The 16122-nt window shown below is 35.4% G+C and overlaps 1 protein-coding gene across 2 annotated transcripts; it reads left to right on the top strand.

Moving 5' to 3' along the window:
- The first annotated feature begins 399 nt into the window (after positions 1–399).
- On the top strand, positions 400–15081 carry LOC136029073 (pterin-4-alpha-carbinolamine dehydratase-like). Of its 2 annotated transcripts, none has more exons than XM_065707120.1 (3): positions 400–543; positions 6680–6805; positions 14818–15081. In XM_065707120.1, the coding sequence occupies exons 1-3, from the start codon at positions 412–414 to the stop codon at positions 14995–14997; spliced, it is 438 nt and encodes a 145-aa protein (XP_065563192.1). In that variant the 5' UTR covers positions 400–411; the 3' UTR covers positions 14998–15081. The 2 variants fall into 2 exon arrangements, 1 of the variants encoding a protein (XP_065563192.1); XR_010617966.1 differs by lacking the exon at positions 400–543 and adding an exon at positions 3178–3196.
- Positions 15082–16122: the final 1041 nt, after the last annotated feature.

The raw sequence follows: 16122 nt of genomic DNA, 5'->3' as shown, positions 1-16122 counted from the left end.
ATTTAAAGCGAACAAAAATGCTGCTTCGTACATAATACAGTATTCTTTTGAAAAATAATTCAAAATACACTATATGTTTTTTTCGGACAATTTTTGCAGGTAGCCTACGTACAATTTTAGGTTCCTTATAGCACTTGACGATTGTTTTACTACTTCAAATTTATAAAGAGATTAGGTCCTATTGTTAAGCTGTGAGATATATGGAATGATAATTTATTATCTCATTTACTTAGTGTAGTAAGTTGTAAGCCATTGAAAGATAATCAGTTTCGGCCCCTTTTTTAGGGGGATTTGACATCCAACTAGTCTCTAGTAATAGTTTATTCATTTAAGTTCGGATCCCCTTTAAAAGAATTGTGGTTATAGTTTCCGATATGTTTCTTTTTAGTTTCACTTATAAGTTCTATTTGGATGATGGGGCAAAAAACGAAGAAAAGAGGCTCTCGCGGCAAATCGTTCATTAACAAATACAAAGAAAAAAATGAAAAACTCAAGGTTCTAAGAAGTAAGAAGGGGTATTCGAGAGAATATGAGCACGAAATGGTAAGTGTAATATGGAAATCCACGGAAGAAGATGAATAACAGGGAGCTAAAATCAACAAGGATGGTTACCAAACACACTTTAAAGCAAATACGTCAGAAAATAAAATGCATGATATCAAAAGACACATGTAACATGATTCGATATCTTGTGATAGAAACTGATTTTGTTTTGACAGAAAAATTGTTTGGACTAGGAGAAGCAGTCGTCACCTGTATATCAGAATTTGCTATATTATAAGTTATATACTTTGTAAAATATGGTATCCCGATACTGTTCTGTTATCAAATTACTTGTATTTAAAAATATTAGAAATTACTGGGTTTCAGCTCTGACATTCCGACATCCTGACTTCGATCATAAAGGAACAACACCTATCATTCCAATTGCATTTTTACTTCACACAAATAGATCAGCTGGTTCGCACGAAGCGCTGTTTATAGTTCTTATGAAGAAACCACCAAGCACAATTCACCTCGAAATGTGTTTTTGAGTGATCAAGGTAGTTCAAGACGATATTCTTAAGTTGCTAAGATCGAAAATTGACGATGATTACTACCAGATAAGAAATGAAAGACTTGTGAAATGGTCCATCCCTGCACTTAACTACTTTCGAGATAATTTGGAATCTGACATATTGAAGTATGACTGTGCCTTTATCGTTTCCAAGATCCCTGATTTTAATCCAATTTCCGGGATAACCAACAATACCAAGACTCATTCCATGCTGTGATGACAGCGAGACGTACCAATGGAGAGATGCGTCTTGGGCCTTCTTTGTTTAGACGACGAATATTATACAGACGCATCTCGTGGATACAAGGGAATAGGAGACTATAAACTCCTTGAAAAGGCACATAAAGAATATATAGTTCATATCAAGAAGGGAAAAGATCCAGTTGAATCCAGGAATGAAATGTTTCGGTCCAAGATGCGTATGGTCAAGGAAATAGACGGATCAGATTCCTTTCGCGAAAAAAAAATACGACAAAAGAAGACCACCAGTCACGTGGTATAGTTGACATAGCAGAAGCTCTATGGAGAAAGGGACATGTTACATTTTGCAACGGAAAACAAGTGGATCTTGTTTCAAATGTGACTGGAAAGAAGGTTAAGGTTGTGACACCACGTGCAGAAACAATCACTGTTAGAGGAAATAAAATTGTTACAAAGGGTATTAAGAGGAAAAGCTTGATCGAAGTTTATGACTTTTCTTGTGATTTTGTTATCCTTGCAAACTAGCTGTTTTAATGTCTCGAGGATATGCACTAGTAACCGAAAAATCAATTATGCAGCTGAAAACTCTCAAGAACTTGAAGGGAAGATCAAAAAGGTACGCGAGGTCTGGAATAAAAAGCTCAGTAACCATTCAGGACTATTACAATATTAAACTGGCTGTAGATTTCTAGCAGCCAATGAATTGTCGTTTATTGCTGATAGTGATGATTAGAATGAGGGGAGTTTTTCATCGTCAATAAATGAAACATCAAAAGCTATTTTGAAAACAAGCGGGAAACAGAATACCTTAGAAACAGGTTTTAGAAATGAAAACAAAGAAATTACTGAAGTAGCTTCACTTAAAAAGACTTCCAAGTGCCAATCGAGAATCTCTTACGATATCATAATTCAAAACTTGCACGGAAGATGTACATTTTGTGAAGACTGTACAAAAAAGGCTGTTTAGCCCCACTCAACTGGTGAAACCCCAAAAAGTGGTAAGGAGACTGAATATTCGTTTTTAAGCAACCCAGGCTACAATTCCTACAGTAATTTTTCATGGTTATGCGTTTACAGGTCCCTTAAATGAATTGTGTGACGAAGCAAAGCAAGTGATCCAGCTTTTAAAAAGGCTTTTTGGAATAGCGGTCAAATCTACCAATTCTGCTATCGTAGAAAACGCAAAGAAACTAGTTTGGTGGAGAGCTACTGTTTTTCCTTTAAGGGACACAAATGTGTTTACGTTTTTTTTCAAGACCTTGAATCTCTGCTGAGACCTGGGACTCGGCTCACAACTGTAATGGTTTCCTACCTCGTGAATCTTGTTACTTCTAGCTGTGTGTTAGCGAGAACTATCGATAGTTACTTTACTTTCAACTTGACAAATTCTGATTCTTTAAAGTCTTATCCAGAAGGGCCTAGAGAGAGATTTAGTCATGTTTCGCGTGATTGCCGTGTTCTGTTTGTTCCATTGTGTGTCGATATGTGTGATATAACAGATAGGGAGTCCAAGAATCACTACATTATGGGAATATGTGATTTCTCGAGGAGAACTTTCTATCTTCTTGATAGCCTGAACCCATTAAACCATGCTCAAGGGAGGCTAGTTTTTTCTAACCTAAAATATCTGACGAATGGAGTTGATAAACGCTATATAGAACTTGAAGTTGGCTCGTGCGGAATTACTCCAAAAGTAGATTCTTCAAGCTGTGGACATTTTGTTGTCAAATATGCCCAAGACTACACAAATGAGAGAAGCTATTTGTGAAGCAAACTGTCAATAATCTTCCATCACCTTCTAAGTACAAGTGGTCAAAGAGAAGATCCATAGTAAGCTATTTAAGAAAGTCGTAGACTTATATAACGATGATACTGAAATGGCAAGTAAGGAAGCTATTCAATGAATGAATAAATATAGAAACGAATTTGGCTGTCCAGGTACTTGAATCTCTTTTAATATTAAATAAAAAACAAGTTTTTTGACTGCAAGTAAGGATTGAGATTAAAACTTAAAACGGACAGAAGTTATTCCGTATATAAAAGCGGTTGTTCCCTCCTCAACGCATCGCTCTTTACGCGAAAGTTTTTTATTGTTTTAAAGAGTAGAACTGTGACAGAGTCAAACTTTAGCGTAAAGAGCGGGACGCTGAGGAGGGGACAACCCCTTTCATATACGGAATAATTTCTGTTTGTACTAAGTTTTAATGTCGCTCCTTACTTGCAGTTAAAAAAAACTTGTTTTTTTTTATTTAATTTCAGAACGTAGTTAAATTAATCCATGTTTTGATTTTGGCTCACCGCACATGCATAATTAAAACGAAATTAGAACTAGAACTTAGGGAACTAAAACTATTAATTTCCGTTAGAATGAGCACTCTCGTGACATTCTAGGATCACTGGGTCGATACGATCACCCCAGGGGAAAAGCAAAAAAAAACAAATAAACACGCATCCGTGATCTGTCTTCTGGCAAAAAATACAAAATTCCACATTTTTGTAGATGAGATATTGGAACTTCTACAGAAGGGTTCTCTGATACGCTGAATCTGATGGTATGATTTTTTGTTAAGATTCTATGACATTTAGGGTATGTTTCACCCTAATTTCTAAAATAAGGCAAATATTCTTGGGCTCGTAACTTTTGATGTGTAGGACAAAACTAGATGGAACTTGTATATTTAAAATCAGCATAAAAATACAATTCTTTTGATTTACTATTAGTATAAAAATTCTGTTTTCAGAGTTTCGGTTACTATTGAGCCGGGTAACTCCTTACCACAGTTCGTTACCACGAACTCTTAGTTTTGATAGGACGATTTTGTGAAAAAGAAATTGGGAGAGGAGGCCTAGTTGCCCTCCAATTTTTTGGCTACTTAAATAGGCTACTAGAACTTTTAATTTCTCACGAACATTTTTGTTAGTAAAAAATATACGTACCTTACGAATTAACTTACGTAACGCACTTTTATATTCGTATATTTTTATTACATATATGAGTGAGTTTGTCCCCTGGCGTGGGAATTCTGTGTCCAAGGGGCACGGGTTCAATCCCAATTGTGACCAGTTATTTAGTTTGGGACGGGGGTCAGTGGTGTGACTCTGTAAGCTCAGCCAGAGTAGACCCAGCTCTAAATGGGTACCTGGAGAGATCTGGGGATGGTAAGCAGGAAGGGTGTGTGAAAGCACAGGATGGTTGGCCCCCAACCCCCCATTGCACTTCCTCGCTGAAGGGCCATGAAACAGAGATCAGCACCGCTGGTTTGAACCTTAAGGGTCTAATGCCGTCATACTTACTTTACTTACTTACTTGTTAATGCCTCGCTCTTTACACTAAAGCTTAAATTTTGTCGTAATTCATAAAAAATGACGCCAGAATCACAAAGGTCGTAGAATAAATAGTTGAAATTACTGAAAGTACTTTAGCGTAAAGAGCGAGGTATTTAGGAGGAGATGAACCCCTCATATGCGTAGTCATTTCTGTTCGTTTTAAGTTTTAATGCTGTCCTTACTTTCAGTTGAAAAACTTTTTCATTGTTTTTTTCTAAATAATGCTAGAGAATCCTGCGCCCCTTCATGAAATTTATTTTCCCCCATGGCATTCTCCTCCAAGGAACGATACTTCCACGTAGCTCCCTCCCCTCAAAATCCCCCCAACAAAAAAAAACCCTTGAAAATATCTCTACACTTCCCAAGAACCATTACTGTATGTAAGCACTGGTCAAAGCTTGTAACTTGCAGCCCCTCCCCCGGGGACTATGGGGGAGTAAGTCGTCCCCAAAGACATAGTTATTATGTTTTTTTACTACGCTGAAGAAAATGGTTATCTCAAAATATTGATCCATTGACTTTTTGAAAAAATGAGCGTGGAAGGGGGCCTAGGGGCCCTCCAATTTTTTGGTCAATTAAAAAGGGCACTAGAACTTTTTATTTCTGTTAGAATGAGCCCTCTCGCAACATTCTAGGACCACTGGGTCGATACGATCACCCCTATATTGTAGATAGGAGCTTGAAACTTCTACCGTGGGGTTCTCTGATACGCTGAATGTGATGATGTGATCTGAGATTCTAGGGGTGTTTCCCCCCATTTTCCAAAATAAGGCAAATTTTCTCAGGCTTGCATCTTTTGATGGATAAGACTAAATTTGATGAAACGTATATATTTAAAATCAGCATAAAAATCCGATTCACTTGGTGTATCTATTATTATCAAAATTTCGTGTTTTAGACTTTCGTTTACTATTGAGCCGGTACGCTCCTTACTACAGTTCGTTGCCACGAACTGTTTGAAAGAACAGACCGGCCAGCTGTTATAACTGTCAAGAACAGATGCCGGAAAACATGCAGCTCGTATGTAAATACTGCAAAGCAGTTGCCTGTAGTGAGTGTGGAGCAAGATCCTGCAAGAACTTTTGTAAACTCTGCTGTGTCTAAAGGGAACTACACTCTCCAGACTAGCCTCGAACACCGGTCTGAAACTCCTACAGCGAGAGCTGATCAAACACGCTACGGCAGAATTATGAAACCAGTCAGAAAGATGAATTTATGAGTGATTTAGACCAGACCTCGCCTGCCCTCCTATAGGAATCTTAACCGAGAAGAGCGCAAAGAGCGAAGTTTTGAAATGGTGTACACAGTAATTTTTGTTACGCTGAAACTTCTTTAGAACTTTTAAAATTAATTTTAATTCCAATTAAGCCGCGCTCGTGTTTCAAGTGTGATTCTTAAATAATTGGAGTTCAAACTTTAGCGTAAAGAGTGATTTATTCAGAAAGGGAAAACTCCCTATATACTTAATTATCCCTCTTCGTTTTAAGTTTTAATTCTGCTCCCTTTTTTCAGCTGAAAAAAAACTTGTTTTTTAAAAAGCTTAATTTCTGATTTTTTTTTAAATAATGCCAGGAAATGTGGTTCTCCTACGTAGAAAGTTTTTTTCCTCCACGAAAATGTTCTCTATGGTAAGATCCTTCCCGTAACTTCAACTGTGACTCCGGGGCACTGTGATTGTGAACACTTGCGACTGATGCTACTTGCAACTGCGGATAATTACGATTGCAGGGAGGCTTGAAACTAATAGTGTACCGTTTCAATAGAATAACATAAAAAATATTCGCCTTCTTTTATTCAAGGCTGAAGAGAGGCTTGTTCAGGTTTTTCATACACGTCCCTCCTGGTCCTCCTAATGGATTTGATCTTAGGAGAGCTTGTGTGCTTTTTTTTCTTTTTTACATTGTGACCTGTGAATTTTTATATATGAGATCTAGTGAAAAATCTTGCTAGATTTTCATTGTGTGTACAAGGAATTGATGTATTTTATCGATAACGACACTTATAATGTAAATCTGGCACTGATTGGTCTGTCTCTCTTTTCCTGAAAACAGTTTACTACTTTTTGTTTTATATAAAATTGTTTTCCCCCTCTAGCTTGCAGAAAGATTGACTGGTGAAGATAGGACTGTCAAATTATCTCCTGTCTTTTCTAATGGATGGAAAGAGGTGAACGATCGTGACGCACTTTACAAAGAATTCGCTTTTAAAAACTTTAATCAGGTATTTTTTTTTTCTTGTTCTTGTGACTCCTAGTTTGAAAAATAAGAAAAGCATCAAGCTTTGAGTGATGAGTGTTAATATTTGAGGGCAAATAAGCTTGTCCTGAATTATAAGCAGTCATTAGTATTAATGTCTAATAGTTATTTTCTTGCTAATATTGTCTCAAGAGTAGCTGATTTTCCTTAAAAAAAAAACATTTGCGAGCCTTTTCTCTACCATTCTGGTACACTACCCTTGCATGTTAGTAAAGACTAAACACTAATGTGCAAATTTCCCTGAAAACTTTTATTTATGCTTAGGAAACCGTCTTCCTTTTTTTCTAGCCTTTTCTGTCTATTATTCCTGATTCTAATTTTTTTTTTTTTTTTTTTACTTCTTGGAAACTTCTTAGAAAACCAAAATAAGCTCAAAAATTAGCTTAGCTAAGTTAAAAATCAAGAGAACCTGTTTGTTGGTGGTGATAGCTAATTTGAATGCTTCTTTATTCTTTTCTGTTTATTAGCTATGTTAATTATTCTGTTTATGTTTCTGTTTATTTCTGTTTATTACCGTTCATGAATTTTTAACTCGTTTCCCATTATCCTACCCATTCAAAATTTTACAGAGAATTTCGAGTTTGGTAGCAACACATCATTATGATTGCACTATTTCTAGTTAGAATAATAATTTAATTTACTTTGCAAGTGTTGTCGATAAGGTGGGAGAATGTGGCGGTAAAAGTCAGAGGGTTGTAGTATTTAATGCCGGAGCAAAGTTAGAGCCATTGCGAAGTGGTTTCAATAAACTTTACTAAAAAAACAAGAGCTAAGAGCTCATATGGCACTTGTGACGAGGCGAGAAGCTAAGAGCCAAGAGATCATATGGTATGAGCTCTAACAAAATTCTATGAATCAATAGATTGATTTAAAACGAAAAATAAGAGGCTTAATGCCCGTCAAGATTTAAAATAAGAGCTCTGAGTCACAAAGTCCTTTTAAATATCAAAATTCATTAAGATCCGATCACCCACTCGTAAGTTATAAATACCTAATTTTGTCTAATTTTTCCTAATTTTTCCTCTCCCTTTTGCCCCCCAGATGGTCGAATCTGGGAAAACGACTTTATCAAGTCAAATTGTGCAGCTCCCTGACACGCCTACCAATTTTCATCGCCCTAGCACGTCCAGAAGCACCGAACTCGCCAAATCACTGAACCCCTCCCCCAACTCCCCCAAAGAGAGCGAATCCAGTACAATTCTGTCAATCACGTATCAAGGACATTTGTTTATTCTATCCACCAAGCTTCATCCCGATTCCTACACTCCAAGTGTTTTTCCAAGATTTCCCCCTCCAAATCCCCACAGTGTCAAAAGATCTGGTCGGGATTTGAAATAAGAGCTCTGAGACATGAATTCCTTCTAAAAATCAAATTTCATTACGATCCGATCATCTATTCGTAAGATATAAATGCTCCAATTTTCATGTTTTCCAAGAATTCCGGTTCCCCCCTCCAACTCCCCCGAATGTCACAGGATCTGGTCGGAATTTGAAATTAGAACTTCAAAGCACAAGATCCTTCTAAATATCAAATTTCATTAAGATCTAGTCACCCTTTCGTATGTTACAAATACCTCAATTTTCAAAATTACCCCCCCCCCCCCGATTCCACCAAAGAGAGCAGATCCGGTCCAGTTATGTCAGTCACGTATCTTAGACAGGTTTCTATTCTTCCCATCCAGTTTCATCCTGATCTTACCGCTTTAAGTATTTTCTCAGATTTCCGGTCCCCCCAACTGCCCCTCCCCCCAATTACGCTTGATCCGGTTGAGATTTAAAATAAGATATCGGAGTTACGAGGTCCTTCTAATTATGAAGTTTCATGAAGATCCGATCACTCCTTCGTAAGTTAAAAATACGTCATTTTTCTTATTTTTCAGAATTCCCCCCCCCCCCCCGCAATTGAGCAGATCCATTCCAATTATGTAAATCACGTATGCAAGACTTCTGCTTATTTTTCCAACCAAGTTTCATCCCAATCCCTCCAATCTAAGCGTTTCCCATCATTTTAGGTCTCCCCACCCCAAACTTCCCCCAGTGTCACCAGATCCGGTCAGGATTTAAAATAAGAGCTTTGAGACACGATATCCTTCTGAAAATCAAATTTCATGGATATCCAATCACCCGTTCGTAAGTTGAAAATACCTCATTTTTTCTAATTTTTCAGAATCAACCCCCCCCCCCAACTACCCCAAAAAGAGCGGATCCGTTCTGGTTTTGTCAATCATGTATCTAGGACTCGTGTTTTTTTCCACCAAGTTTCATCCCGATCCCTCCACTGGTTGGAGGTGTTTTCCAATTTTTAGGTTTCTCCCTCCCAACTCCCCCCCCAATGTCACCAGATCCGGTCGGGTTTAAAATAAGAGCTCTGAGCCACAATATCCTTCTAAATATCAAATTTCATTGAGATCCGATCACCCGTTCGTAAGTTAAAAATACCTCATTTCTTTTCAGAAATACCCCCCCCCCAACTACCCAAAAGAGAGCGGATCCGTTCCGTTTATGTCAATCATCTATCTAGGACTTGTGTGTATTTTTCCCCCCATGTTTCATCCCGATCCCTCCACTCTAAGTGTTTTCCAAGTTTTAGGTTTCCCCCTCCCAACTCCCCGCCCCCATCACCAGATCCGGTCGGGATTTAAAATAAGTGCTCTAAGACACGATATCCTTCTAAACATCAAATTTCATTGAGATCCGATCACCCGTTCGTAAGTTGAAAATACCTCATTTTTCTAATTTTTAAGAATTACTCCCCCCCCCCCCCAACTACCCCAAAGAGAGCAAATCAGTTCCGATTATGTCAATCATGTATCTGGGACTTGCGCTTATTTTTCCCATCAAGTTTCATCCCGATCCCTCTACTCTAAGTGTTTTCCAAGATTTTAGGTTTCCCCCTCCAACTCCCCCCAATGTCATCAGACCCAGTCGGGATTTAAAATAAAAGCTCTGAGACACAATATCATTCCAAACATCAAATTTCATGAAGATCCAATCACCCGCTCATAAGTTAAAAATACTTCATTTTTTCTATTTTTTCCGAATTAACCGGCCCCTACTCCCCCCCCCCCCAGATGGTCAAATCGGGAAAACGACTATTTCTAATTTAATCTGGTCCGGTCCCTGGTACGCTTGCCAAATTTCATCGTCCTAGCTTACCTGGAAGTGCCTAAAGTAGCAAAACCGGGACTTTAGGTTTTCCCCCTCCAACTCCCCCCAATGTCATCAGATCCGGTCGGGATTTAAAACAAGAGCTCTGAGACACAATATCATTCCAAACATCAAATTTCATTAAGATCCAATTACCCGCTGATAAGTTAAAAATACTTCATTTTTTCTATTTTTTGCGAATTAACCGGACCCCCACTCCCCCCCAGATGGTCAAATCGGGAAAACGACTACTTCTAATTTAGTCTGGTCCGGTCCCTGATACGCTTGCCAAATTTCATCGTCCTAGCTTACCTGGAAATGCCTAAAGAAGCAAAACCGGGACCGACAGACCGACAGAATTGGCGACTGTTATATGTCACTTGGTTAATACCAAGTGCCATAAAAACGAATTCTATGTGACTTTTGAATATAATTCATTATTACTGAAGCTTGATTTTTTTATTACTGAAGATTATTTTTTTATGACTGAAGCTTAATATTACTGAAATTTAATTTAAAGCTTATTATTACTGAAATTGAATTTTCTTTACAGAAAATTGGAAAACTGTGGTAAGCACAGTAGGATTAACTGAATGGAGCCGAAAATCAGGATGAAAAAACCCCAATCAAGCTTTGCCAATTTGTGCAAAAATTTCGATGAGGAAAATTTTAAGAAATCGGGAAGGATTCCTTTTTCTCATACAAAATTTATACTTGAATAAGTATCGGGGGGTGGGGTTAACTGATTAACTGAATGGAGCCGAAAATCAGGATGAAAAAACCTCAATCAAAATTTGCCAATTTGTGCAAAAATTTCGATGAGGAATAGTTTTTGAAATTGGGAGGGATTTCATTGATATTCTAAAAATATATATCCATCAGAGCTTATTCTTGAGCCTAGTCATGGCGCTGGTCATGAAGATCATTTCTTAGATTTAAATATTAATATTTGTGATAATAATAAATTAAGTTTTAAAATGTATAATAAAACGGATGATTTTGATTTTGAAGTGATTAGTTTCCCATTCCCTGAAAGTAATATACACTCAAATATCACATATTCAGCGTTTTTCTCACAGTTACTTCGTTATGCAAGGATTTGTAGTAATTATATTGATTTTAAAAATAGATGTAAAATCTTAAGCCAAAAATTGATATCAAGAGGTTTTTCTGCAAATAAATTAACTTGGCAATTTAAAAAATTTAGTTTTCATTATAACGAACTTTTAAATAAATATCAAAAGAATTATCTGGAAATACTTAAAGAAATTTTTAACTAATTTCGGAGGTTCGAGAAATGTTGTCACTGCGCCATTTATTTTGAATTGTGTTTCTAATTGAGCGGATTTTCTAAAAAATTAGCCACATGGTAAAGATGAATTACATAATTGTTTAGTTCATTCAGGTTTTTTGCAATGTGTTAATATTTGTGATTTGGTAGAATTTATAATATTTAGTTTACCTATTGTTGCTAAAAGGAGGGATATATTAACAGGATAAGCTTGCTTTTGGTTTTACTTGGTTGTTTTACATTTGCTGTTTTTTTTTCATAGGCATGTATTTTGGGGGTGATACCTGACGCGGGGATGCCATGGATATTCTGTGGTAGCCACAACACTGTGCTGGGTAGAGAATTTAGAGTGGCGAAACCCTATATAGGCCAGTGTATTCTCCTGATGAGCCCTTATGTTGGGTGTTGCCTCTGAATTATTTGTCTATATTATTTTTTCTATTGTTTGGTAAATGGCGACTTATACTTATTGACGACATGACTGCCTGTCCATGGATTATTCTTTATGGTTGATTGTGTGTGGCTATGCTGTTTGACCTACGTGATTGTATGGATGAGTAGGGTTAAGGCCTCATTCAAGTGCTGGTCTATATTAATCACTAATTTAGGAAAACAGTCTTCCTTTTCTCCTTCTTTCTCTTTTTTTTTCCTTTTTTTTGTGTTTGTGCTGTAGCATTGGTGATTTCTTTTTTCATTATATATATATATATATATATATATATATATATATACTAGCTGTTGGGGTGGCGCTTCGCGCCACCCCAACACCTAGTTGGTGGGGGCGCTTCGCGCCCCCCCCCCCAAGCCCCCCCGCGCGCGTAAGTCGTTACGCGCCATAATAGTTACGCGCCATTGTAGTTGTGTCCCTATGTCCCACCTGTGAATATATATATATATATATATATATATATATATATATATATATATATATATATATATATATATATATATATATATATATATATATATATATATATATATATATATATATATATATATATATATATATATATATATATATGGTTTTAACTACGTAAAACTTGCGAATATACAACATTCTTTGCTGTCCCATTGTCTTTGCATATAAATAGATTGTCAGGTTTACCGACTCTTGAACATGCAACATATAATGGTCCATGGGAAAACAATCTGTATTCAGATCTATACCTCATGATTCTAATGATTGCCCTTGAGCTTTGTTGATGGTGATTGCTAATCGACCATTCCCTGTCCCGGTGTCCCGGTCGTCATTTACATCCCCCTGTTTCCCCCGGTGTCCCCGTTGTAGTTGTGTCCCTGTGTCCCGGTCGTCATTTATATTCCCTGTGTCCCGGTCGTCATTTGTATCCCGGTGTCCCGGTCTGTATATACATTCGTTTTTTAGTTTTGTTTTTCTCCTTTATTTTTTTCCTTTTTTTTCCTTTTTAGCTTATTTAGATTTTTAGATTTTTTAGTTTTTTTATTAGTTTTTAGTTTTTTTTTCTTTTTAGTTTTTTTTGTCCCGGTTGTCATTTATATCCCCCTGTTTCCCCCGGTGTCCCCGTTGTAGTTGTGTCCCTGTGTCCCGGTCGTCATTTATATTCCCTGTGTCCCGGTCGTCATTTGTATCCCGGTGTACCGGTCTGTATATACATTCGTTTTTTAGTTTTGTTTTTCTCCTTTATTTTTTTCCTTTTTTTTTCTTTTTTAGTTTATTTAGATTTTTAGATTTTTTAGTTTTTTTATTAGTTTTTAGTTTTTTTTTCTTTTTAGTTTTTTTGTAGTTTTTACCTTCTTTTTAGTTTTGTTAATTTTTTTTTTACTTATGTCCTGGTCGTCATTTATACTCCCTGTGTCCCGGTGCTTTGTTGATTGCTAATCGAACATTCCTTTTGTCCTGGTCGCTTTCTCTTTGAGTGTCGTCATTTATTTTAGCTTATTTTTCAGTTTTTTCCTTTTTTTTATTTTTTTTTATTTTTTATTGTTTTTAGTTTTTTACCTTTTTTTAGTTTTTTTAGTTTTTTTAGTTTTTTAGCTTTTTTACTTTTTTTATTAGTTTTTAGTTTTTTTTGTAGTTTTTGCCTTTTTTTAGTTTTTTCAGTTTTTTTTTTTAGTTTTTTATTGGTTTTTACCTTTATTTTAGCTTATTTTTCAGTTTTTTCCTTTTTTTTAGTTTTTTTTAGTTTTTAGTTTTTTTAGTTTTTTACCTTTTTTTAGTTTTTTTAGTTTTTTAGTTTTTTAGCTTTTTTATTTTTTTTATTAGTTTTTAGTTTTTTTTGTAGTTTTTGCTTTTTTTTAGTTTTTTTAGTTTTTTAGCTTTTTTATTAGTTTTTAGTTTTTTTTGTAGTTTTTGCCTTTTTTTAGTTTTTTTAGTTTTTTAGCTTTTTTATTTTTTTTATTAGTTTTTAGTTTTTTTTGTAGTTTTTGCCTTTTTTTAGTTTTTTCAGTTTTGACGTCACCTGATCCAGTTTTTTCAGGTGACGTCACCTGACACATCCATCCATCCACAGACAGACAACTTATTTTTATATATATAGATATATATATATATATATATATATATATATATATATATATATATATATATATATATATATATATATATATATATATATATATATATATATATATATATATATAAATATAAATATATATAATATATAGGATCCTTAGGATCAAACCTGCTGTTTGAATATTGTGACTATTATAGCTTTACCCTATATTTTTATGATAATTTCCCAATTTTGTTGCTGCTGTAATCTTGCTCATATCTTGTGAAATTTGAGCCAGGCATTGCATTGCTAAGCATAATCACCTTGTCCGTGGGGGTCCATAATAGAAACTGGAGCACCCTCGCCCGAGGCCGTAAATACAGGTGGAGGAGGAAGAAGGCCCCTCATATGTACACTCAACGTGGCCCATTCGTATATAACTTTTTTTCTTCGTATAATTTTTCGTATATTAAATTTCCCAGTGTTTGATTTTTTCTTGTATCGTCAAACCCGGATCGCACCTAGGGGTTATTATATTGTTTAGAGTTATAGATAAACTAAAAGTATATTGATAAAGCCATCCATGTTTAATGTTACTTTTTCTTGTCTTACCAGGAGTAAAGATACCAGTTCCAAAACTTGCCGTTAAACAAACTTTGGGCGTGTTCAAAAAACCCAAAATATTTTTTTTGAAGGATCAAATTTCATTTTTGGATTGTCATTTTTCAGTAAAACATGATATATTAATATTTGGAACTTTATTTTTGTATGCTACTCATTATATAGTAGCTTAGTGTATATTGTGTGATAGCATTGACAATAGTTGCAAAAATTGCTACCGGGTCACTAGTTTTTTTTTTTTTTTGCTGTTTTTTTAGACAGTTCGATTTTCTCATCTAATTCCATATGTAAAAAAATATATTTTTGGAATTTAGGGTGCAATCGCCTAGCTCTATGTCTTAGAGTAGTCATTCCAGGATGCAAATAGTCAATTTGTGAATTTTGTCTAATTTACTTTTGGCTGTCAGCACAAACGGCTTTTAAAACTACAACAAATATTTTTTTTAGGCCTGGGGATTCATGTCCATGGTTGCCCTCGAAGCTGAAAAGACGGATCATCACCCAGAATGGTTTAATGTATATAACAAGGTGAACATCACTCTTGCTACTCATGAATGCCAAGGGATCAGTGACCGCGACGTCAAGTTAGCAACTTTCATTGATCAAGTTGCTCAGAAATTTCTTTGAAAAACTTCATTTTTCATATTAAACTAGTACGAAAAATTTTGTTTTCTTTTTGCAAAATATATTTCACAACAAGTGCGAAATAAATCACTCGTTGAAGGCTAAAACAGTTGCTCGTCCAGGATTGAAGAATGCTTTTCGCACTTTTCGGGTTCTCGGTAGGTATATTATGTATATTTGTCAGTCGATTTTAACCTGACTAAGTCGCTGCATCACAGTGATCCAGACGCACAAAATTGTTGACCAAAAGTTGGAAAAGTACATTTTAACCTATCGGGTTTCATATTACGCTAGATGGGGACGGGGAGCTATTGTATAACTGCTAATTCTATTTGAAAGGGTGAGTTCAATCAAACTTAAAATTCTGGAAATATACCCAAAATGAAAGGCGTTTTAGCGGTAATAAATTTAAAATGAAAGAGAAATTGAAACTGGGCACAATTGTAAGGTCCATTACAAAGATACGTTTTACTCTAAAAAATTGGTCAATTCTATATGCAATTTCTTGGTTTAAAAAAATCAACTTAAAAAAAATCTTTTTCTTAAGCAAAATTTGAATTTAAGTACTGATTTAATCCAAATGACTGTGATCATGCACAATGAAAGGCGTGTACTGAAAAGGACAGGGCCAATTAACTTTCACTTTCCATACTAGTACCTTGTTTTCTGTGAATATTTTTAATGCATGTCCTAGCTTATATTAAAAGTTGTCGAATGACCCAATTATATTCAATGCTTTTCATTTCTTCCAAAATATATCTGTTTTAGGCCATAGTCTGATGAAATTGCAACCCCCTATCAACGAAAATTGTTGAAAATAATTAGTTTGTTATAGATTGAAACGAAATTGAATTAAGAGCATCAAGACCAATTCCAAGTTATTTCTCAGCTTAAGTTCTTACTTCCCTCTTAACTTGTAACAATAAATCTGGTGTATAAACTTAATTTATGTATGTTTTTTCATGTAAATGTTGCTATTTGTTTCTCGCGTAAACAAATAGGCAAACCCTTAACTTTTACGCTAAATTGTCTTTACTCATTTACTGGAAATAATGAATAACTGTAGAAATCTATTTTTTTGCTGGAAACATGTTAGTCATAATTTTAAATTTAGACCCAGTGTTGACA

The sequence above is a fragment of the Artemia franciscana genome, chromosome 7, assembly GCF_032884065.1.
Source record: "Artemia franciscana chromosome 7, ASM3288406v1, whole genome shotgun sequence".
In the NCBI taxonomy this organism is placed as follows: Eukaryota; Metazoa; Arthropoda; class Branchiopoda; order Anostraca; family Artemiidae; genus Artemia; species Artemia franciscana.
This window is presented reverse-complemented; position numbering and strand designations above follow the sequence as displayed.